The sequence below is a fragment of the Salmo salar genome, chromosome 09 (assembly GCF_965601325.2).
Source record: "Salmo salar chromosome 09, fSalSal1, whole genome shotgun sequence".
NCBI lineage: Eukaryota > Metazoa > Chordata > Actinopteri > Salmoniformes > Salmonidae > Salmo > Salmo salar.
The window spans coordinates 112,783,170-112,808,121 of record NC_138299.1 but is presented as its reverse complement, the minus strand read 5'-3'; the positions used below and the strand labels follow the sequence as shown (position 1 = coordinate 112,808,121).

Genomic DNA, 24,952 nt, shown 5'->3' with positions numbered 1-24,952 from the left:
GTACTGACACTCTACTGACACTCTACTAAAACTCTACTGTAATTCTACTGACACTCTACTGGCACTCTACTGACACTACTAAAACTCTACTGTAATTTTACAACACTCTACTGGCACTCTACTGACACTCTACTAAAACTCTACTGTAATTTTATAACACTCTACTGGCACTCTACTGACACACAACTAAAACTCTACTATAATTCTACTGGCACTCCACTGACACTCTACTGACACTCTACTAAAACTCTACTGACACTCTACTGGCACTCTACTGACACTCTACTATAAGTCTACTGACACTCTACTTGCACTCTACTGATACTATTAAAACTCTAATAACACTCTACTGACACTACTGTTACTCTACTGATATACTGGAACTCTACTGACACTCTACTGATACTCTACTGGCACTCTACTGTAATTCTACTGACACTACTGACACTCTACTGACACTCTACTGGCACTCTACTGGCACTCTACTGGCACTCTACTGACACTGTACTGGCCCTCTACTACCACTACTAAAACTCTACTGTAATTCTACTGAAACTCTACTGACACTCTACTAAAACTCTACAACACTCGACAAACACTCTACTGACACTACTGTTTCTCTACTGATATACTGGAACTCTACTGACACTCTACTGATACTCTACTGGCACTCTACTGTAATTCTACTGACACTACTGACACTCTACTGGCACTCTACTGGCACTCTACTGGCACTCTACTGACACTGTACTGGCCCTCTACTAACACTACTAAAACTCTACTGTAATTCTACTGAAACTCTACTGACACTCTACTAAAACTCTACAACACTCGACAAACACTCTACTGACACTTTATTGACACTCTACTGACACTCTACTGTAATTCTACTGACACTCTACTGACTTCCTACTGTAATTTTACTGGCTCTCTACTGACACTACTGGCACTCTACAAAAACTCTACTGTAATTCGACTGACACTCTACTGTAATTCTACTGAAACTCTACTGACACTCTGCTGTAATTCTACTGACACTCTACTAAAACTCTACTGTAATTCTACAACACTCTACTGGCACTCTACTGACACTGTACTGGCACTCTAAAACTCTACTGACACTCTACTAAAACTCTACTGTAATTCTACTGACACTCAACTGAAACTACTAAAACTCTACTGTAATTCTACTGACACTCGACAAACACTCTACTGGCCCTCTACTAACACTTTATTGACACTCCACGGACACTCTACTGGCACTCTACTGGCACACTACTGACACTCTTCTGACACCCTACTGACACTACTGACACTCTACTGTATTTCTACTGACACTCTACTGACACTACTGGCACTCTACAAAAACTCTACTGTAATTCTACTGACACTACTGACACTACTGATACTATTAAAACTCTACTGACACTCTACTTACACACTACTGACACTATACAGACACTCTACTGTAATTCTAATGACACTCTACTAAGACTCTACTGACACTCTACTGTAATTCTACTGACACTCTACTGGCACTCTACTAACACTCTACTAAAACTCTACTGTAATTCTACTGAAATTATGCTGACACTCTACTAAAACTCTACTGTAATTCTACAACACTCTACTGGCACTCTACTGACACAGTACTGACACTCTACTGACACTCTACTAAAACTCTACTGTAATTCTACTGACACTCTACTGGCACTCTACTAAAACTCTACTGGCACTCTACTGACATTACTGGCACTCTACTGATATATTTAAACTCTACTGACACTCTACTGACAGTCTACTGACACTCAGCTGTAATTCTACTAAAACTCTACTGACACTCTGCTGTAACTCTACTAAAACTCTACTGTAATTCTACAACACTCTACAGGCACTCTACTGGCACTGTACTGGCACTCTACTGACACTCTACTGACACTACTAAAACTCTACTGTAATTCTACTGACACTCGACACTAGACAAACACTCTACTGACACTTTATTGACACTCTACTGTAATTCTACTGACACTCTACTGACACTCTACTAAAACTCTACTGACACTCTACTGACACTACTGACACTCTACTGACACACTACTGTAATTCTACTGAAACTCTACTCACACTCTGCTGACACTCTACTAAAATTCTACTGTAAATCTACAACACCCTACTGGCACTCTACTGACACTGTACTGGCACTCTACTAAAACTCTACTGTAATTCTACTGACACTCGACAAACACTCTACTGACACTCTACTGGCACTCTACTAACACTTTATTGACACTCCACTGACACTCTAATGGCACTGTACTGTAATTCTACTGACACTCTACTGACACTCTACTGTAATTCTACTGACAATCTACTGACACTACTGATACTATTAAAACACTACTTACACACTACTGACACTCTACTGACACTCTACTGTAATTCTAATGACACTCTACTAAGACTCTACTGACACTCTACTGACACTCTACTAAAACTCTACTGTAATTCTACTGACACTCTACTGGCACTCTACTGACACTCTACTGGCACTCTACTGAAATTCTGCTGACACTCTGATAAAACTCTACTGTAATTATACAACAGTCTACTGGCACTCTACTGACATTGTACTGGCACTCCACAGACACTCTACTGACACTCTACTAAAACTCTACTGTAAATCTACTGACACTCTACTGACACTCTATTGGCACTCTACTAAAACTCTACTGGCATTCTACTGAAACTACTGGCACTCTACTGATATATTAAAACTCTACTGGCACTCTACTGACACTCTACTAAAACCCTACTGACACTCTACTAAAACTCGACTAACACTGTACTGAAACTCTACTGATTCTCAACAAAAACTCTACTGTAATTCTACAACACTCTACTGGCACTCTGCTGACACTGTACTGGCACTCTACTAACACTCTACTGACACTCTACTAAAACTCTACTGTAATTCTACTGGCACTCCACTGACAGTCTCCTGACACTACTAAAACTCTACTGTAATTCTACCGGCACTCTACTGGCACTCTACTAACACTTTATTGACACTGTACTGACACTCCACTGTAATTCTACTGGCACTCTACTGACACTCTACTGACACTCTACTGGCACTCTACTGGCACTCTACTGAAATTCTGCTGACACTCTGCTAAAACTCTACTGTAATTATACAACATTCTACTGGCACTCTACTGACATTGTACTGGCACTCCACAGACACTCTACTGACACTCTACTAAAACTCTACTGTAATTCTACTGACACTCTACTGACACTCTATTGGCACTCTACTAAAACTCTACTGGCATTCTACCGAAACTACTGGCACTCTACTGATATATTAAAACTCTACTGGCACTCTACTGACACTCTACTAAAACCCTACTGACACTCTACTAAAACTCGACTAACACTGTACTGAAACTCTACTGATTCTCAACAAAAACTCTACTGTAATTCTACTGAAACTCAACTGACACTCTGCTGACACTCTGCTAAAACTCTACTGTAATTCTACAACACTCTACTGGCACTCTACTGACACTGTACTGGCACTCTACTAACACTCTACTGACACTCTACTAAAACTCTACTGTAATTCTACTGGCACTCCACTGACAGTCTCCTGACACTACTAAAACTCTACTGTAATTCTACTGGCACTCTACTGGCACTCTACTAACACTTTATTGACACTGTACTGACACTCCACTGTAATTCTACTGACACTCTACTAAAACTCTACTGACACTCTACTAAAACTCTACTGTAATTTTACTGACACTCTACTTACACTACTGTAATTGTACTGACATTCTACTGAAACTACTGGCATGCTACAAAAACTCTACTGTAATTCTACTGACACTCTACTGGCACTCTACTAACACTTTATTGACACTGTACTGACACTCCACTGTAATTCTACTGACACTCTACTAAAACTCTACTGACACTCTACTAAAACTCTACTGTAATTTTACTGACACTCTACTTACACTACTGTAATTGTACTGACATTCTACTGAAACTACTGGCATGCTACAAAAACTCTACTGTAATTCTACTGACACTCTACTGGCACTCTACTGCCACTCTACTGTAATTCTAATGGCACTCTACTGACACTCTACTAAAACTCTACTGTAATTCTACTGACAGTCTACTGACAGTCTACTGTAATTCTACTGACACTCTACAAAAAATCTACTGTAATTCTACTGACAATCTACTTACACTCTACTAAAACCCTACTGTAATTGTACTGACACTCTTCTGGCACTCTACTGACACTTAACTGACACTACTGATACTATTAAAACTCTACTGACAATCTACAAACACTCTACAAACACTCTACTGACACTCTACTTACACTCTACTAACACTACTGATACTATTAAAACTCTACTGACACTCTACTGACACTCTACTGACACTACTGATACTATTAAAACTCTACTGACACTCTACTGACACTACTGATACTATTAAAACTCTACTGACACTCTACATACACTCTAGGGTACACTCTAGCCCATAGAGGTTAAATAACTGGCTGGTATACCCTATATATAACTGGCTGGTATACCCTACATATACAACTTGCTGGTATACCCTATATATAACTGGCTGGTATAGCCTATATATAACTGGCTGGTATAGCCTATATATAACTGGATGGTATACCCTATATATAACTGGCTGGTATACCCTATATATATAACTGGCTGGTATACCCTATATATAACTGGCTGGTATACCCTATATATAACTGGCTGGTATACCCTATATATAACTGGCTGGTATAGCCTATATATAACTGGCTGGTATACCCTATATATAACTGGCTGGTATACCCTATATATAACTGGCTGGTATACCCTATATATATAACTGGCTGGTATACCCTATATATAACTGGCTGGTATACCCTATATATAACTGGCTGGTATAGCCTATATATAACTGGCTGGTATACCCTATATATAACTGGCTGGTATAGCCTATATATAACTGGCTGGTATAGCCTATATATAACTGGCTGGTATACCCTATATATAACTGGCTGGTATACCCTATATATAACTGGCTGGTATACCCTACATATAACTGGCTGGTATAGCCTTCATATAACTGGCTGGTATAGCCTATATATAACTGGCTGGTATACCCTACATATATAACTTGTTGGTATACCCTATATATAACTGGCTGGTATAGCCTATATATAACTGGCTGGTATAGCCTATATATAACTGGATGATATACCCTATATATAACTGGCTGGTATACCCTATATATATATAACTGGCTGGTATACTCTATATATAACTGGCTGGTATAGCCTACATATAACTGGCTGGTATACCCTATATATAACTGGCTGGTATAGCCTATATATACCTGGCTGGTATAGCCTATATATAACTGGCTGGTATTCCCTATATATAACTGGCTGGTATACCAAACATATAACTGGCTGGTATACCCTACATATAACTGGCTGGTATACCCTATATATAACTGGCTGGTATACCCTACATATAACTGGCTGGTATACCCTATATATAACTGGCTGGTATAGCCTACATATAACTGGCTGGTATACCCTATATATAACTGGCTGGTATAGCCTATATATACCTGGCTGGTATAGCCTATATATAACTGGCTGGTATTCCCTATATATAACTGGCTGGTATACCATACATATAACTGGCTGGTATACCCTACATATAACTGGCTGGTATACCCTATATATAACTGGCTGGTATAGCCTATTTATAACTGGCTGGTTTAGCCTATATATAACTGGCTGGTATAGTCTATATATAACTGGCTGGTATAGCCTATATATAACTGGCTGGTATAGCCTATATATATAACTGGCTGGTATACCCTACATATAACTGGCTGGTATAGCCTATATATAACTGGCTGGTATAGCCTATATATAACTGGCTGGTATAGTCTATATATAACTGGCTGGTATACCCTATATATAACTGGCTGGTATACCCTACATTTAACTGGCTGGTATAGTCTATATATAACTGGCTGGTATAGTCTACATATTTACATTTACATTTACATTTGTCATTTAGCAGACGCTCTTATCCAGAGCGACTTACAGTAGTGAATGCATACATTTCATTTCATGCATTTTTTGTATTTTTATAAAAAGCTTTCAAATGAAACAAGCAATTTTACACACGGTAAAAAGTAGTTATCTTGACAATACTGCATTCCAAAAGAGTAGCAGATTTGAACATTAAACATGTTTGGCTTTACCTTAGGCATCCCTCTCAAGCCCTGTACACTGAGAAGGGACAATAGCAGATAAGGTCAGCTCTAGCAGAGATACAGTGAGCTCAAAGTATTGGGACAGTGTGTTTTGTTTTGGCTATACATTGTTGAGGCAAGAATAAATTAGTTCAGATGTAAGATTTGGCTTAACAGACGACAATGTTATATGGACTCACTGTGTGTGAAATAGTAATAATGATGAATGCCTACCACTTCCTCTGTCCCCCATATTTACAACATATAACTGGCTGGTATAGCCTACATATAACTGGCTGGTATAGCCTATATACAAATGGTTGGTATACCCGACATATAACTGGCTGGTATAGTCTATATATAACTGTCTGGTATAGCCCACACCCTCCTACTGTTCTGGCTGCTATTGGCTAAAACACATGACTGATACAATATGAAAGACGTCATGTCTCCAGCTCAGTGTCCCCCCTGTCCCCCCCGGGATTTCCGCCCCTGCTCCAGCTCTCCAGTGTGTCAGTTCAAACTGGGTGACCAACTGAGGCTCGTCAGAGAATAATGTCTTATTACTGATTACAAATACATAGTATCTGCACATCGTTATTATATACAGTAGCTCCGTCTGGTAAAGAAACAGCCCAGCTAGAGTCTACAGCTGTGGCAGCCTACCTTCTCTATACCAGACCCCCCACATGTAGTAAACCATCATCATCAGAACCCCGACCCCTGCAAATCGTATGAAAAGTGTAAAAGTCGTTCAGTTCTTACCGAGGTGGAACCGGAGGAGGTTGCTATATAGACTTTGATCACCATGTTGAGTGCGTTGTCGCCGAGGCTCCAGTCAGACAGAATGATGCTTTGCTCTGCTCTGTTCCAAAAGTAATAATGTGAGTTTCACAGCGATGACTCACAAAACAACTTCCTCCAGTCCTGGTCTGAACGATCCGCCCCTCTTCTCTTCACTCCCTCTCGTTCTCTTTCTATTCTTTCACACCGTCCGTTTCTCGTTGAATCATGTCACCGTGACTTGATCAGTGGCAAAAAGTCGACCACAGACTCAACAGCCTAAATGCGTGGACGTAAAGAGCCAGGAACTGTAACTTTCCAGAAAAATATATAACCTTCTAGTTGTAGTCTGTCCTGTCAATGGGATGTCTATTTTCACCGTCTGATTGAATTCCCTCTTGAGCTCCACTTTGTGTCTGAATGCAACAATGTATCAAGAAGAAGCATCCATTAGAATGACGTCATAATCGAACCCAGTTCCAGTTGGTTACAACGTCGCACCAGGTGGCGGTCAAAGGGCGTCTCAGAGCGCCCTCCAGTGGTATACATGAAACACTGCATCCCCACTACAATACCGGTACATCTGGCCCTCCAGTGGTATACATGAAACACTGCATCCCCACTACAATACCGGTACATCTGGCCCTCCAGTGGTATACATGAAACACTGCATTCCCACTACAATACCGGTACATCTGGCCCTTCTGGGATTTTAGTCCAGTTAGAGATAATGGCTGTGAATTACAATAGTTAATAGAAGCATATAATGCAAGGCTAGTTGGTCACATTTGAAGGTGATCATTCATATTCCGCCCTTTCTATCTCTATTCGCTGTGTCTGACGAGATAAGAGAGGAAGACTGAGGATGTTTTAGTGAGGTGTGCTGTCTGTCCTCGGCCGCCGGGGGTGCAGGGAGACCAGCCCATTCATTCACACTGGGCTTTGTAGCTGAAGCCACCTACAGGCGCCCGGCCGATGCGACGTATGCATTCCCTCTCCTCAGATGAATTTAGAAAAGCCGACAAACAAAAATGTGTCGAGCTAGAAGGGCGCCATGTTGGCCACAAGCACGAAGCCAAATGTTGATGTATTTTTCGTCTTATTTTGGGCAGAGGTTAAAATGGTGTAGTAGATGGTGACTTTCCTAGTAAAATAAAGGTTAAATAAAAAATAAAATATATAAAAAGACAGTCGTTCTATGATGCTTGGAATAGAGGGAGATTATTTTTCTTTGAGTTCCATTGAAATAAGACATCAATTAAACCCAACCTCTAGACCCCATCAAATCATGTTCTCTGTTCGCAGGGGCAGTACTAATCAAGCGCTCACTATTCTTTCATGGAGATGTTTTTGATTTTAGCAAGGTTTTTCTTCCCTCGCTAAGCTGGAAGCACTTCGCGCGTAAAGAACAGCACCGGTTCCCAAATTGTCCGTGTTCTGCAGCTGCGAATATCGCTCGGTAATTGGCGGAGAGCACATCAATCATGCGTTTAGCCGCACCCCTCCCCCCATTCAGCCAGTCTGGTGGCTGTTCCTGTGTGTTTACTACACGGACCACGCAGCAGCAGACACTTGGTTTCACATGCACCTAACTCACAACAGCTAGCGAGCTAAACACTTTATAGTTCCATCTGAAAGAGAATCTCCAACAATCCAACATGCCCAAGAGAAAGGTACGTAGTTTGGTGACTATTTAGAGAGGATTGTGGAATAAGAAAAGCAGGTAGCTATTGATAGCGTGCAAATGAATGTAGAGAACCATCCCTTCAACGATTAGTTAATTATAAACCTATTTCTTTGGAGAATTTACGGTATTTATTTGGAGGGTATTTTCTAAAAATAATGTATTTTTGTGTGTTTTAAATGGATATTTTTTTCTGATTGCTTGTGGGCTTAAAAGGCTGCTTTCCCCCCGGCAGTCGCTGTCCTTTGGGAAGCCAGAAGTCGCTCTCTGTCTCCATGTAGTTAAAGCACAACTAGCAGCCATGCTTTGCAGCCCAAGTCTCCCTCTCTTCTTCGACCTACCGAACAGAAACGCTTCAGTTACCGCCATTTTCACCTCAATCCTCCCAAAATGGCCCCGAGAATTCTCGTTCGTATCTCTAGTTTCAATTCTGATCGTTAAAAGATGCAATCGTCGTCGTATTTCGATAAAAATGTATATTTTTTCTCTTTGTTCATGGTCCCAGGTGGCTGCAGTGTCGCGTCTCTACCGCCGGGCGGCGCTGCGGAGGCTTAACTCTGCTCCTCCCTCTTGCTTATCCCGTCCCGCGCCACTTTTCAAATCCTGCCTGAGCTCATAGAGAGAAGAGAGAGATGGAGTGGAGAAAGACAGACAGATACTTTAGGACCCCAACTTTCACTGTTACTGGTCCCAAAACATATAAACTGTTAACAAAACTCAAATATTACATTACAGTTCAATCTAATGGTTCTAAAAACACATTTATTTGAACATTATCTATGACATTTTTACTTTTTTCTTGAAATTGAAAAGTTATCTGGGGTCTTCCTTGACAGTGAAGAAATATGTAATTTGAGCCACAGTAGACTGTTACTTGCTCTTATAAAAGCCAATAAAGTGTTGTTGTTGTGATAAAAGTTGTTTATTTGTCGTTGTTTGTGTTTGTCCTCAGCAGGGAGCCGCTGGGGACACCAAGGAGGAGGTGAGACCGAGATCCTCGACTACAACTCATCCCCTATAATTACTATTCAATAAATGAACTCGTATTGTCAGCTCAGTTTCATCATAGTTGATCTCTGACAGCGTGTGTTTTTCTGTGGTGATATGTTTTCTCTTCCTCTTCCTGTTGCAGCCCCAGAGGAGATCCGCCCGGTTATCAGCGGTGAGACCAGCTACGATAGAGACATTATACACTACCTTATGACGCATCATATAACCTATACACTACCTTATCATGCATCATATAACCTATACACTACCTTATGACGCATCACATAACCTATACACTACCTTATCATGCATCATATAACATATACACTACCTTATGACGCGTCATATAACCTGTACACTACCTTATGACGTGTCATATAACCTATACACTACCTTATCATGCATCATATAACATATACACTACCTTATGACGCGTCATATAACCTATACACTACCTTATGACGCGTCATATAACCTATACACTACCTTATGATGTGTCATATAACCTATACACTACCTTATGACGCGTCATATGACCTGTACACTACCTTATGACGCGTCATATGACCTGTACACTGCGTGATGATGCATCATATGACCTGTACACTGCCTTATGACGCATCATATATCCTGTACACTGCCTGATGATGTATCATATGACCTGTACACTACCTTATGACACATCCATATCCTCAGCTACAATCACTATACAATCATTTTACACTTATACACATGTACTGTCTCTATATACAGCAGGTAATTACACATGTATTGTCTCTATATATACACCGGGTAATTACACATGTATTGTCTCTATATATAGCAGGTAGTTACACATGTATTGTCACCCTATATAACGGGTAATTACACATGTATTGTCTCTATATACACCGGGTAATTACACATGTATTGTCTCTATATACACCGGGCAATTACACATGTATTGTCTCTGTATACACCGGGCAATTACACATGTATTGTCTCTGTATACACCGGGCAATTACACATGTATTGTCTCTGTATACACCGGGCAATTACACATGCTAAATTAAACTCCGCTCCAACAGCATGTACACCTTAATAACATCTGCTACAATAACTAGACCATATTATTAGACATGTTTTATAACTATACACCAGGTTGTTACACATGCTTTATAACTATACCCCAGGGTGTTACACATGCTTTATAACTATACCCCAGGGTATTACACATGCTTTATAACTATACCCCAGGGTATTACACATGCTTTATAACTATACCTCAGGGTATTACACATGCTTTATAACTATACCCCAGGGTATTACACATGCTTTATAACTATACCCCAGGGTATTATATACTGATAGATTCCTTATTATGCATCTATTAGCCATGTACTAGCTTATAACCTTTATAACCTGATAATATACTACACCCTAGTATTTCACATTTATAACTTCATAACATCTATCAATATAAACCAAACTCAGCTACAACCAGCTAATATCCATTTTATGAAACCGTTATAATCTCTGCTACAATCACTAAACCACATTATCACTGTAGACCTGCTTTATGATCTGTATACGACCATAAGCAAACAGGAAAACGCTTATCCAGAGGTGGCGCTCCTAGTGGCTGGGGACTTTAATGCAGGGAAACTCAAATCCGTTTTATCTCATTTCTACCAACATGTTAAATGTGCAACCAGAGGGGAAAAAACTCTGGACCACTTTTACTCCACACACAGAGACGCATACAAAGCTCACCCTCCATTTGGCAAATCTGACCATAATTGTATCCTCCTGATTCCTGCTGACAAGTAAAAAATAGGAAGCAGGGAGCACCAGTGACTCAGTCAATAAGAAAGTGGTCAGATGAAGCAGATGCTAAGCTACAGGACTGTTTTGCTAGCACATACTGGAATATGTTCCGGTATTCATCCAATGGCATTGAGGAGTACACCACATCAGTCACTGGCTTCATCAATACATTTACATTTAAGTCATTTAGCAGACGCTCTTATCCAGAGCGACTTACAAATTAAGTGCATCGACGACGTCGTCCCCACAGTGACCATACGTACTCACATCCACAGCCGATGTAAGACCTTTAAACAGGTCAACATTCACAATGCCGCACGGCCAGACGGATTACCAGGATGTGTACTCCAAGCATGTGCTGACCAACTGGCAAGTGTCTTCACTGACATTTTCAACCTGTCCCTGACTGAGTCTGTAATACCAACATGTTTCAAGCAGACCACCATAGTCCCTGTGCCCAAGAACACCAAGGTAACCTGCCTAAATGACTACCGACCCGTAGCACTCACGTCTGCCGCCATGAAGTGCTTTGAAAGGCTGGTCATGGGTCACATCAACACCATTATCCCAGAAACCCTAGACCCACTCCAATTTGCACACCGCCCCAACAGATCTACAAATGATGCAATCTCTATTGCAATCCACACAGCTCTTTCCCACCTGGACAAAAGGAACACCTATGTGAGAATGCTTTTCATTGACTACAGCTTAGTGTTCACCTCAGCTTAGTGCCCTCAAAACTCATCAATAAGCTAAGGAACCTGGGACTAAACACCTCTCTCTGCAACTGGATCCTGGACTTCCTGACTGGCTGCCCCCAGGTGGTAAGGGTAGGTAACAACACATCCGCCACGCTGATCCTCAACACAGGGGTCCCTCAGGGGTGCGTGCTCAGTCCCCTCCTGTACTCCCTGTTCACTCATGACTGCATGGCCAGGCACGACTCCAACACCATCATTAAGTTTGCCGATGACAACAGTGGTAGGCCTGATCACAGACAACGACGAGACAGCCTATAGGGAAGAGGTCAGATCTGATCGTATGGTGCAAGGACAACAACTTCTCCCTCCACGATGGGGCTGCTGTGGAGCAGGTTGGGAGCAAAATTTTCCTTGGTGTCCACATCACCAACAAACTATCATGGTCCAAACACACCAAGACAGTCGTGAAGAGGGCACGACAAAGCCTATTCCCCCTCAGGAGACTGAAAAGATTTGGCATGGGTCCTCAGATCCTCAAAAGGTTCTATAGCTGCACCATCGAGAGCATCCTGACTGGTTGCATCACTGCCTGGTATGGCAACTGTTCGGCCTCCGACCGCAAGGCACTACAGAGGGTAGTGCGAATGGCCCAGTACATCCATGGGGCCAAGCTTCCTGCCATCCAGGACCACTATACCAGGCGGTGTCAGAGGAAGGCCCTAAAAACGTTCAAAGACTCCAGCCACCCTAGTCATAGACTGTTCTCTCTGCTACCGCACGGCAAGCGGTACCGGAGCGCCAAGTCTAGGTCCAAAGGGCTTCTTAACAGCTTCAAGCCATAAGACTCCTGAACAGCTAATCAAAGGGCTACCCAGACCCCTCTTTTACGCTGCTGCTACTCTCTGTTTATTATCAATGCATAATCACTTTAACTCTACCTACATGTACATATTACCTCAATTTCCTCAACTAACCTCAGTAACGTATGTCATAAGCGTCGTAATGATCGGACCAAACTGCAGCTGGGATGTGAATCATCTTCTTGATTTATTAAAGAAATGAACACTGAACAAAAGAACGACGAAAAACAGTCCTGTAAGGTACATAGACTATACATGGAACAACCACCCACAAACACAAGAGAAAATAAACTCACTTAAATATGGCCTCCAATTAGAAGCAACGACAACCTGCTGCTTCTAATTGGAGGTCGTTCCCAAAACTAACATAGAAATAGAAAAAATAGAAAACCCACATAGAAATAGAAAACATAGAACATAAACCCCGAAACACACAAAACAAACACCCCCTGCCACACCCTGACCAAACTACAATAACAAATAACCCCTTTTTCTGGTCAGGACGTGACAGTGTACCCCCGCACATTGACTCTGTACCGGTACCCGCTGTATATAGCCTCACTATTGTTATTTTACTGCTGCTGTTAAATTATTTGTTACTTTTTATTTTCTATTTTTTCTTAACTTCTTAAAGCATTGTTGGTTAAAGGCTTGAAAGTAAGCATTTCACTGTCCTGTTGTATTCGGCACATGTGACGAATACAATTTGATTTGACATGGCAGCTAATTCCACATGTATTACATACGAACCCTTCTTAAAGCATCATACACTACTACACTTATCACCTCTAAACCAGCTAATTCCACATGTATTACATATTTAACAGGTTACAGAACTCTGAACCAGTTTATAACTCTCAGTAAAGTCCCACTGAAGCCCTAGCTCCTATTGGTCAGTAGAACTAGGAATGATCAGTGGTTGTAGAACACATGAGACTGATGTTTGTTCTCTCTCTCCAGAAGCCAGCCCCAGCCAAGGCTGAACCCAAGGCCAAGAAGGAGAAACCAGCAAAGGTAAGAGAACAGAACTACAAACCCCAGGGTTGCACATAATAGAACTACAATCGCTAGAGCAATCATATTACAGAACTTCAAACTCCAGGGTTGCACATAATATACTGAACCAAAATATAAACACAACATGGAACAATTCAAAAGATTTTACAGTTACAGTTCATAGAAGGAAATCAGTCAATTGAAATATATTCATTATGCCCTAATCTATTGATTTCACATGACTGGGCAGTGGCGCAGGCATGGGTGGGCCTGGGAGAGCATAAGCCCACCCACTTGGGAGCTAGGTCCACCCACTTGGGAGTCAGGTCCAGCCAATCAGAATTTGTTTTTCCCCCAAAAAGGTCTTTATTACAGACAGAAATACTCCTCAGCACCCTCCTTCCACTCCTCAGATGATCCCGCAGGTGAAGAAGCCGGATGTGGAGGTCCTGGGCTGGTGTGGTTACATGTGGTCTGCAGTTGTGAGACCGGTTGGGCGTACTGACAAATTCTCTAAAACGGCTTATGGTAGAGAAATTCTCTGGCAACAACTCTGTTGGACATTCCTGGAGTCAGCATGCCATTTGCACGCTCCCTCAACTTGAGACATCTGTGGTATTGTTGTGTGACCAAAATAAAAAGGTGCCCTTTTATTGTCACCAGCACAAGGCTCACCTATGTAATTATCATGCTGTTTTGAGATAAATAAGCTTTTTGTGCGTATGGAACATTTCTAGGACATTTTATTTCAGCTCATGAAACATTGGACTTTACATGTTGTGTTTATATTTTTGTTCAGTATAGAACTCTAGAGCAATCGCATTACAGAACTACAAACCCCAGAAGCATCGCAAAAAACAGAACTATAAACCCACTCTCTAGAAAGAGCAGGCATATAGTAGTCATGGTACATATTTTTTACATTTTTAAGCGTAACCTTTGTTTAACTAGGCAAGTCAGTTAAGAACAATTTCTTATTTACAATGACGTCCTACACTGGCCAAAACCGGACGAAGCTGGATCAATTATGCGCCGCCCTATGGGACTCCCAATCACGGCCAGTTGTGATACAGCCTGGAATCGAACCAGGGTCTGTAGTGACGCCTCAAGCACTGAGATACAGTGCCTTAGACCACTGTGCCATTCGGGAGCCCAGTATAGATGAGGATAATGTCTGTTATCCCCCCATCCAGAAAGAGAAGGCTGTGAATGACAAGAAGGAGGAGAAGAAAACTAAGAAGGCAGCAGCGAAGGAGAACGCAGAGGCCGCTGAGGAGAACCACTCTGAGAACGGAGGCGCTAAGACCAACCAGGTAATATACATTACTATACTGTACACTACTGTACACTGCTATACTGTACACCACTGTACTGTACACAACTGTACTAAAGTTTGGACACCTACTCATTCAAGGGTTTTTCTTTATTTGTATTATTTTCTACATTGTAGAATAATAGTAAAGACATCAAAACTATTAAATAACACATAAGCAATCATGTAGTAACCAAAAAAGTGTTAAACAAATCAAAATATATTTTAGATTCTCCTAAGTAGCCACCTTCTGCGGTCCAACTCATCCCAAACCATCGCATTTGGATTGAGGTTGGGTGATTGTGGAGGCCAGGTCATGTGATGCAGCAGTCCATCACTCTCCTTCTTGGTCAAATAGCCCTTACACAGCCTGGAGGTGTGTTGGGTCATTGTCCTGTTGAATAACAAATTGTAGTCCCACTAAGCCCAAACCAGATGGGATGGCATATCACTGCAGAATGCTGTGGTAGCCATGCTGGTTAAGTGTGCCTTGAATTCTAAATAAATCACTAACAGTGTCACCAGCAAAAACCATTACACCACGTCCTCCATGCTTCACGGTGGGAACCACACATGCTGAGATCATCCATTCACCTACTCTGCGTCTCACAAAGACACGGCGGTTGGAACCAAAAATCTCAAATTTGGACTCATCAGATCAAAGGACAGATTTCCACCGGTCTAATGGCCTTTGCTTGTGTTTCTTGGACCAAGCAAGTCTGTTCTTCTTATTGATGCCCTTTAGTAGTGGTTTCTTTGCAGCAATTCGACCATGAAGGCCTGATTCACACAGTCTCTTCTGATCAGTTGATGTTGAGATGTGTCTGTTACTTGAACTCTGTGAAGCATTTATTTGGGTTGCAATTTCTGAGGCTGGTAACTAATGAACTTATCCTCTGCAGCAGAGGTAACTCTGGGTCTTACTTTCCTGTGGCGGTCCTCATGAGAGCCAGTTTCATCATAGCGCTTGATGGTTTTCGCGACTGCACTTGAAGAAACTTTCAAGTTTCAGAAATTTTCCGGATTGACTAACCATGTCTTAAAGCAAGGGGGGGGAAAGAGCATCCTGCCGGGCACTTCAGTCCGGCCCGAGAGACATAAAACATTTTATTTTTACGCATAATTTTTTTTTTTAAATCTCCCCAATTTCATGGTATCCAATTGGTAGTTAGTCTTATCCCATCGCTACAACTCCTGTACGGACTCGGGAGAGCCGTGCGTCCTCCGAAACACGACCCAGCCGCACTGCTTCTTGACACAATCCCCGCTTAACCCAAAAGCCAGCCGCACCAATGTGTCAGTGGAAACACCGTACACCTGGCGACCGTGTCAGTGTGCATGCGCCTGGCCAGCCACAGTAGTCGCTGGAGTTCGATGGGACAAGGAAATCTCGGCCTGCCTAACCCGGACGACGTTGGGCCAATTGTTCACCGCCTCATGGGTCTCCAAGTCACGGCTAGCTGTGACACAGCCTGAGATCAAACCCGGGTCTGTAGTGACGCCTCAAGCACTGCGATGTAGTGCCTTAAACCACTGCGGCACTCGGGAGGCCCCCGCAAATTGATATTAACAAACAATTGGTCCCCCAAAAAATGCGTCCCTCAGTTGAATTTCAAAATCCCGATGTGGCCCTCGAGCCAAAATGTTTGCCCACCCTGTCTTAAAGTAATGATGGACTGTCGTTTCTCTTTGCTTATTTGAGCTGTTGTTGCCATAATATGGACTTGGTCTTTTACCAAATAGGGCTCTTCTGTATACCACCCCTACCTGTCACAACACAACTGATTTATGGAATGCCGTTTGGGTCTTTGCTATGGAACGCCGTTTGGGTCTTTGCTATGGAACGCCGTTTGGGTCTTTGCTATGGAACGCCATTTGGGTCTTTGCTATGGAACTCCGTTTGGGGTCTTTGCTATGGAACTCCGTTTGGGGTCTTTGCTATGGAACTCCGTTTGGGGTCTTTGCTATGGAACTCCGTTTGGGTCTTTGCTATGGAACTCCGTTTGGGTCTTTGCTATGGAACTCCGTTTGGGGTCTTTGCTATGGAACTCCGTTTGGGGTCTTTGCTATGGAACTCCGTTTGGGTCTTTGCTATGGAACGCCGTTTGGGGTCTTTGCTATGGAACTCCGTTTGGGGTCTTTGCTATGGAACTCCGTTTGGGGTCTTTGCTATGGAACTCCGTTTGGGTCTTTGCATGTCAAAAAAGATACACGTCAAATAACACTATTTGACGTGTCAAAGAAGCTTATTGACCAATCAGGACCTGATATGACTGCACGTCACAATAATTGAACACGTTCATACATTTTTGACGTAGTTATTACACATTGATTACACTCACTCGTGTTTCATATGTCACAATGATTCACCGATACGTATGCTATGATGCTGGTAAAGTTTTGTCTCGCACACCTGCCGCTGCCGCACGAGCGCAGACACACTTCCCCTAGCTCTGGACAGTGCTGGTCATAAAAAGCTAGCTAGCTGATGGATGCAAACAACGTTCTTCCCCAAAAACATAGCAAAACGACATCTGTTTCAGTAGCTATAGTTAGCTAACTATCTAGCCGGGTGTCATCTAAAATACCCCTAATTAATAAGACAGTTGTTATTTGATTAATGGTGGTCGGACCCACCTAATGTGAAGCTAGCCACAATAAGGACTAACCACAATAGTGCGATTTGCGGTTTACTTTCAAAATAAACGTCTCTCAATGAAAGTAATGCAAATAATACAAATAGTGGAATCATGACATAATTGAATAGATCATGCTAAACAAGGTTGGAATATCCTTATATAAATTCAACAAAAGACAATAATTTGACAAATCTATTGAAATCACACTGGATATATTATACTTTAGAATTGCATTGGGGGCATACTTATTTCACTGTACAGCCTTACCTATGGATTGTGGATCAATGACATGGGGTATCAGTCTACTCAGTGACACCCAGAGAACATTGGTGTCGTAGCTCTTGTTGCAGGACTCTGAAACCACTATGAATTGAGCTACGTTTATTGTATCAGTCAACCTACTAAGTGTATTGAACACTATTCCAGGAGAAAAACTACAAGGTGGATGTTTTGGTGCCTTTGGGGAACTTTGGGGAAAATAATCACCTGGGTACTGAGTAGACTGATAACCGTGGTCCCGTGTGGCTCAGTTGGTAGAGCATGGTGTTTGCAACGCCAGGGTTGTGGGTTCGATTCCCACGAGGGACCAGTACGGAGAAAAAAATTATGAAATGTATGCATTCACTACTGTAAGTCGCTCTGGATAAGAGTGTCTGCTAAATGACTAAAATGTAAATGTAATACCCCATTTCATTGATCATCCCCAATTGTTAGTTAAGGCTGTACCAATGTCATTACCCATAATAGGCTGACTGGGGAGGTGATTTCCCACGGTCAAAGTCCCGCAATAAGAGCTATGACGCTAATATTTGCCTAAACTCTTCACAATTGTGTTCTGTGGGTGTCACCGAGTAGACTGACACCCCATTTCATTGCTCCACATTCCAACACCAACCTTGTTTAACATTATCTAGTATAAATATGGCATGATTCCACCAATTGTACCCTTCTACGTCACTTTTAAAGATAAACTTTTATTTTGAAGGCGAACAGCAAAGTCCACTGTTGTGGTTATTCCTCATTGTGGCTAGCTTCATAACACATAACCCAGTCCGGTAAAGCCATTGTAGCCAGATGACGCTAGCTGGCTGCTTATAACGTTAGTTTTGGGCAACAGGATTAAGTAGCTGGTTAGCTTGTTATTTCAATAGGAGAACAACAAGTGGCTACCTAGCTTATACTTACTCACAAGGATTCCTAAATCAATGCTAAGAATAATGAAAATGACTAGTTTCTACTGGTCATTGTTTTCAGACTGGTTGCATTGGCGCTAGCTATGTACCAAGCTAAAGCTAGCTAATTACCCCAGAAGTTGCTGATAACATCTGTATCAAAGATATTAGCAAACATGTTTGATCCTGCTCATTTGATCCTGATCTAATTTCAAATGCTCACAAGGACGTTTTCCCATTCGGTGGAATAAATAATGCCTTATTACCAACGCCCTATTGTACAGCTTTGACAGTGATCGTAATGGTGGCGCTTGGCTTGCACATGCAAATTCAGCACACACAACATTCTAGAATAGAATTGCGTTATTTGACGTGTATCTTTTTTGACATGCAAAGACCCAAACGGTGTTCCATGCTGATTGGCTCAAACACATTAAGAAGGGGAAAAAATCCACAAATGAACTTTCAACAAGGCACACCTGTTAATTCAAATGCATTCCAGAGTGTGCAAAGCTGTCATCAAGGCAAAGGGTGGCTACTATGAAGAATCTGTAATATAAAATGGTTTTTGGGGTTAGTACATGATTTCATGTGTTATTTCATAGTTTTGATGTCTTCACTATTATTCTACAATGTAGAAAATAGTAAAAATAAAGAAACCCTGGAATGAGTAGGCGTGTGAGCTTTTGACTGGTGCTGTACTGCTGTACTACTGTACTATATATGACTATACTATATACTATACACTACTGCTCTATATATTACTCTACTGTACACTATACACTACTATACTGTACACTACTACACTAGACTACAGTACACTACTATACACTATGCTTTACACTACTGTACTGTGCACTACTGTACACAACTATACACTTCTATACTATACACTACTATATTATACACTTCTATACACTACTATACACTTCTATTCTATTCACTACTATACACTACTATACTATACACTACTATACTGTACACTACTATACACTGTACTATACTCTACCATACACTACTCTACCATACACTACTATACGATACTATGCACTACTGTACACTACTATACACTACTGTACTATACACTACTATAATATACACTACTGTACTATACACTACTATACTATACACTTCTATACTGTACACTTCTATACACTACTGTACTATACACTTCTATTCTATACACTACTATACTACACACTGCTATACACTTCTATACTGTACACTTCTATACACTACTATACTACACACTGCTATACACTACTATGCTATACACCTCTATACTATACACTACTATACTATACACTTCTATTCTATACACTACTATACTACACACTGCTATACACTTCTATACTGTACACTTCTATTCTATACACTACTATACTACACACTGCTATACACTACTGCGCTATACTCTGCTATACTATTCACATCTATACACTATTACTATACACTACTATACTATACATTACTATACACTACTATACTATACACTACTATACATTACTATACTATACACTACTATACACTACTATACTATACACTACTATACTATACACTACTATACATTACTCTACTATACACTACTATACTATACATGACTATACTATACACTACTATACATGACTATACACTACCATACATGACTATACTATACACTACTATACTATACACTGCTATACACTACTATACTATACACTACTTTATAAACTGGGTGTTTTGACCCTTGAATGCTGATTGGCTGACATCCATGGTATGTCAGACCTATACCATAGGTATGAGAACATTTATTTTACTGCTCTAATTACGTTGGTAACCAGTTTATAATAGCAATAAGGCACCTCGGGGGTTTGTGATATATGGCCAATATACCACGGCTAAGGGCTGTATCCAGGCACTCCGCGATGCGTCATGCATAAGAACAGCCCTTAGCCGTGGTATATTGGCCGTATATCACACCCCCTCGGGCCTTATTGCTTATGTACACTACTAGGAGGAACTAGAAAGACATCATGGACTGTAGGGGACATGAGGCTGGTCATAAAGGGACATTAGAAGACATTGGTCAGCTTGATGGCAGAGATAAGCTCCTGCTTAGGATGAGAAACTACCAACAGGAATGTCAGGTTGTTATACTGACCTCTAACCTCTGACCCTGCAGATTGAGGATGCTCCCGAGGCAGAGAAGGAGGAAGCCAAGTCTGAGTAGCAACACTGCCAACCCCTGACCTCCGACCCCAACCCTTCCCACCAGCCTGCCCCAGTGTTCGTGGTCCCCCTCCAAGACATATTGTTAACAGAGGAATATTTTTATCAGTGATTTTATAAGTATACTATCTACTATCCGTACAGATTTTTAGCACAAAGCAAAGCTGAGTAATATAATGTAGATCTGCAGTGGTCATATCAACAAAGTGTCTGCAGGCAAGATGAACACACTAAAATCTTTTTTAATTAAACAGCATTTCATGATTGTGTAGGAAGCAAAGCGCGTCCCGTCCCATAGTGACTTGTGTTCCTGTGCCCCCCTCCTCCACAGTTGGTTCTCCTAGGGTTCTACCTTATTCCTGGTTAATTAACGGTTCTCCCTGACGTTCCCTTGCTTTGTCTAAATGTTCCTGTTTTTACATTAAACATGTTCTAAGCGTGTTGAAAGTGTGTTGTCCAATAAGAAAGAGGAAGAGGATCATGAGAAACATTCTGGACAGAGTGACATGCTTGTGTCTCCTAGGCGACCCTGTAACAGTGACATGCGTGTGTCTCCTAGGCGACCCTGTAACAGTGACATGCGTGTGTCTCCTAGGCGACCCTGTAACAGTGACATGCGTGTGTCTCCTAGGCGACCCTGTAACAGTGACATGCGTGTCTCCTAGACGATCCGGTAACAGTGACATGCGTGTCTCCTAGGCGACCACAGCAGTAGTGTGTGACAGCTCTCCATCTTGCTGGTTTTCTAACACATGTTTTTTTAGATGAGCGGTTCTCTGACGTGTCTGTCCCTCTGATGTTCTGGAATTCTTCAATAAAACAAGTCCTGTGAATTTTCCTCAAAACTTTGTTGTCGTTATTACATCCCCCGTTCTAGTTGGGTCTTAATTCTAGTTTTTATTATGTGTGAAGGCTGTTGCAATTGTGTTTTAGTTCTGTTGTAGTTCTGTTGTGGCTTCACTCACAAGTGTGGAACTAGCTCCTGACTAATCCAGCAGGAAACACATTAATCCTACTCCTGGATTCTCCATTGATCATGCTGTTTAGTCCAGGACTAGGACCTACAGTGTTAATGTTAACCCCATTTTACCTCACAGCTGCTCTGTTAGGTGAAATGCTCTATGGCGGTGTATAGACAGAGAAAAGCCTGGGTCGCTGGCTCAACGCATTTATAACATGAATACTTTACCTCTGAGATAAATCTACCAACTGATACCTTTGACAAAATAAATAAAAATAGGGAAGGAAGAAGAAACTGAAGGAAGTATTGCATTGTAAACGATTATTTGAAGAGCAGGCTCCATTTTGTCTCTTGGTTGTGAAGAGTGTAGTTATATTTATGATCACTAGGTGTCAGCATTGTCCTGTATCAGCTAGCTGTGAGAACAGTGCCAATTTTCTCTGCAGAGGGCTAAGAATTAGTGTGGCAGCACTAGTGTGGCAGCAGGCCAGCCAAACAAACAATGACACCTGATTCAACTAATCATCAAATCCTGTTCATCAATGAGGAATATATTAGTTGTGTGACTGCTTGGCTGGAACAAAATCCTGCACCCACACTGACACAGTTGAGTTAGAATGAGGAAGCCATATACATAGAATTACTAGTTAATAGAGTTGGTGAAGCTACTCTGAAAGTATAGTTGACCAATTACTTCCTACTGGAAGAAGTTAAGATACACTAAAGCAAGCCTTAACCTGTTTAGGATAGGGGGCAGTATTGACACGGCTGGATAAAAAACATACCCGATTTAATTTGGTTACCACTCCTACCCAGTAACTAGAATATGCATATACTTATTACATATGGATAGAAAACACACTAAATTTTCTAAAACTGTTTGAATGGTGTCTGTGAGTATAACAGAACTCAAATGGCAGGTCAAAACCTGAGAGATTCCTTTACAGGAAGTGGCCTGTCTGACCATTTCTTGAACTTCTTTTCCATCTCTATCATTTACTAAGGATCTCTGCTCTAACGTGACACTTCCCACGTCGTCCATAGGCGCTCAGAGCCCGGGAAAAAACAGAATGTCGTCATTCCAGCCCCAGGCTGAAACACATTATCGCCTTTCTCAAGTGGCCGATCAAGGGACACTGGGCTTATGCGCGTGACCCCGACCGCCCCCGCCTTTGGGATTTTTTCCTCTGTTTGCCGAAAAGGAGATTCCCTGTCGGAATATTATCGCTTTTCTACGAGAAAAATGTCGTAAAAATTTATTTTAAACAGCGGTTGACATGCTTCGAAGTACGGTAATGGAATATTTAGAATTTTATTGTCACGAATTGCGCCATGCGCGCGACACTTCTTTACTATTTCGGATAGTGTCTGGAACGCACGAACAAAACGCCGCTATTCGGATATAACGATGGATTATTTTGGACCAAACCAACATTTGTTATTGAAGTAGCAGTCCTGGGTGTGCATTCTGACGAAGACAACAAAAGGTAATCAAACTTTTATAATAGTAAATATGATTATGGTGAGTGCTAAACTTGCCGGGTGTCTAAATAGCGAGCCCGTGATGCCTGGGCTATGTACTTAGAATATTGCAAAATGTGCTTTCACCAAAAAGCTATTTTAAAATCGGACATATCGAGTGCATAGAGGAGGTCTGTATCTATAATTCTTAAAATAATTGTTATGCTTTTTGTGAACGTTTATCGTGAGTAATTTAGTAAAATGTTAGCGAATTCCCCGGAAGTTTGCGGGGGGTATGCTAGTTCTGAACGTCACATGCTAATGTAAAAAGCTGGTTTTTGATATAAATATGAACTTGATTGAACAAAACATGCATGTATTGTATAACATAATGTCCTAGGGTTGTCATCTGATGAAGATCATCAAAGGTGAGTGCTGCATTTAGCTGTCTTCTGGGTTTTGGTGACATTATATGCTGGCTTGAAAAATGGGTGTCTGATTATTTCTGGCTTGGTACTCTGCTGACATAATCTAATGTTTTGCTTTCGTTGTAAAGCCTTTTTGAAATCGGACAGTGTGGTTAGATTAACGAGAGTCTTGTCTTTAAATGGCTGTAAAATAGTCATATGTTTGAGAAATTGAAGTAATAGGATTTTGAAGGTTTTGAAAATCGCGCCACAGGCTGGCAGTGGCTGTTACGTAGGTGGGACGAATTTGTCCCGCCTAGCCTAGAGAGGTTAAAGATGCGCTATGCAGAAATCACTCCGCCTTACGCTCGTCGGATGTGGCAGGGCTTGGAAAACTATTACGGACTACAAAGGGAAAGCCAGCCGTGAGCTCCACAGTGATGCGATCCTACCAGATGAGCTAAATGCCTTTTATGCCTGTTTCGAGGCAAGCAACACTGAAGCATGCATGAGAGCACCAGCTGTTCCGGACGACTGTGTGATAACGCTTTCGGTAGCTGATGTGAGCAAGACCTTTAATCATGTCAACATCCACAAAGCCGCGGGGCCAGACGGATTACAAGGACTTGTACTCAAAGCATGCGCGGACCAACTGGCAAG

The 24,952-nt window shown here is 41.5% G+C and overlaps 2 protein-coding genes across 3 annotated transcripts in view; one reads left to right on the top strand and one right to left on the bottom strand.

Moving 5' to 3' along the window:
* The window catches only part of sh3bgrl (SH3 domain binding glutamate-rich protein like), a 49,523-nt gene extending 42,115 nt beyond the window's left edge, over window positions 1–7,408 (bottom strand). Inside the window, exon 1 of the mRNA XM_045724290.2 lies at window positions 7,078–7,408. Coding sequence (XP_045580246.1) covers window positions 7,078–7,122 — 45 coding nt within the window. The 5' untranslated portion in view covers window positions 7,123–7,408. The remainder of the gene's footprint in view (window positions 1–7,077) is intronic.
* Window positions 7,409–8,624: 1,216 nt separating this feature from the next.
* Window positions 8,625–21,904, top strand: LOC106612316 (non-histone chromosomal protein HMG-14A). 2 transcript variants are annotated; one of them, XM_045724292.2, is made up of 6 exons: window positions 8,625–8,768; window positions 9,735–9,761; window positions 9,912–9,941; window positions 14,097–14,150; window positions 15,326–15,445; window positions 21,417–21,904. In XM_045724292.2, the coding sequence occupies exons 1-6, from the start codon at window positions 8,754–8,756 to the stop codon at window positions 21,462–21,464; spliced, it is 294 nt and encodes a 97-aa protein (XP_045580248.1). In that variant the 5' UTR covers window positions 8,625–8,753; the 3' UTR covers window positions 21,465–21,904. The 2 variants fall into 2 exon arrangements, with proteins under 2 accessions (XP_045580248.1, XP_045580247.1); XM_045724291.2 differs by having other exon boundaries at window positions 9,732–9,761.
* The last annotated feature ends 3,048 nt before the right edge of the window (window positions 21,905–24,952 follow it).

Bases quoted from the DNA above. Each gene is read 5' to 3' on its own strand.
- LOC106612316 (XM_045724291.2), top strand. The intron at 9,942-14,096 runs GTGAGACCAGCT...CTCTCTCTCCAG, and splicing joins GATCCGCCCGGTTATCAGCG to AAGCCAGCCCCAGCCAAGGC. The intron at 14,151-15,325 runs GTAAGAGAACAG...CCCCCCATCCAG, and splicing joins AGAAGGAGAAACCAGCAAAG to AAAGAGAAGGCTGTGAATGA.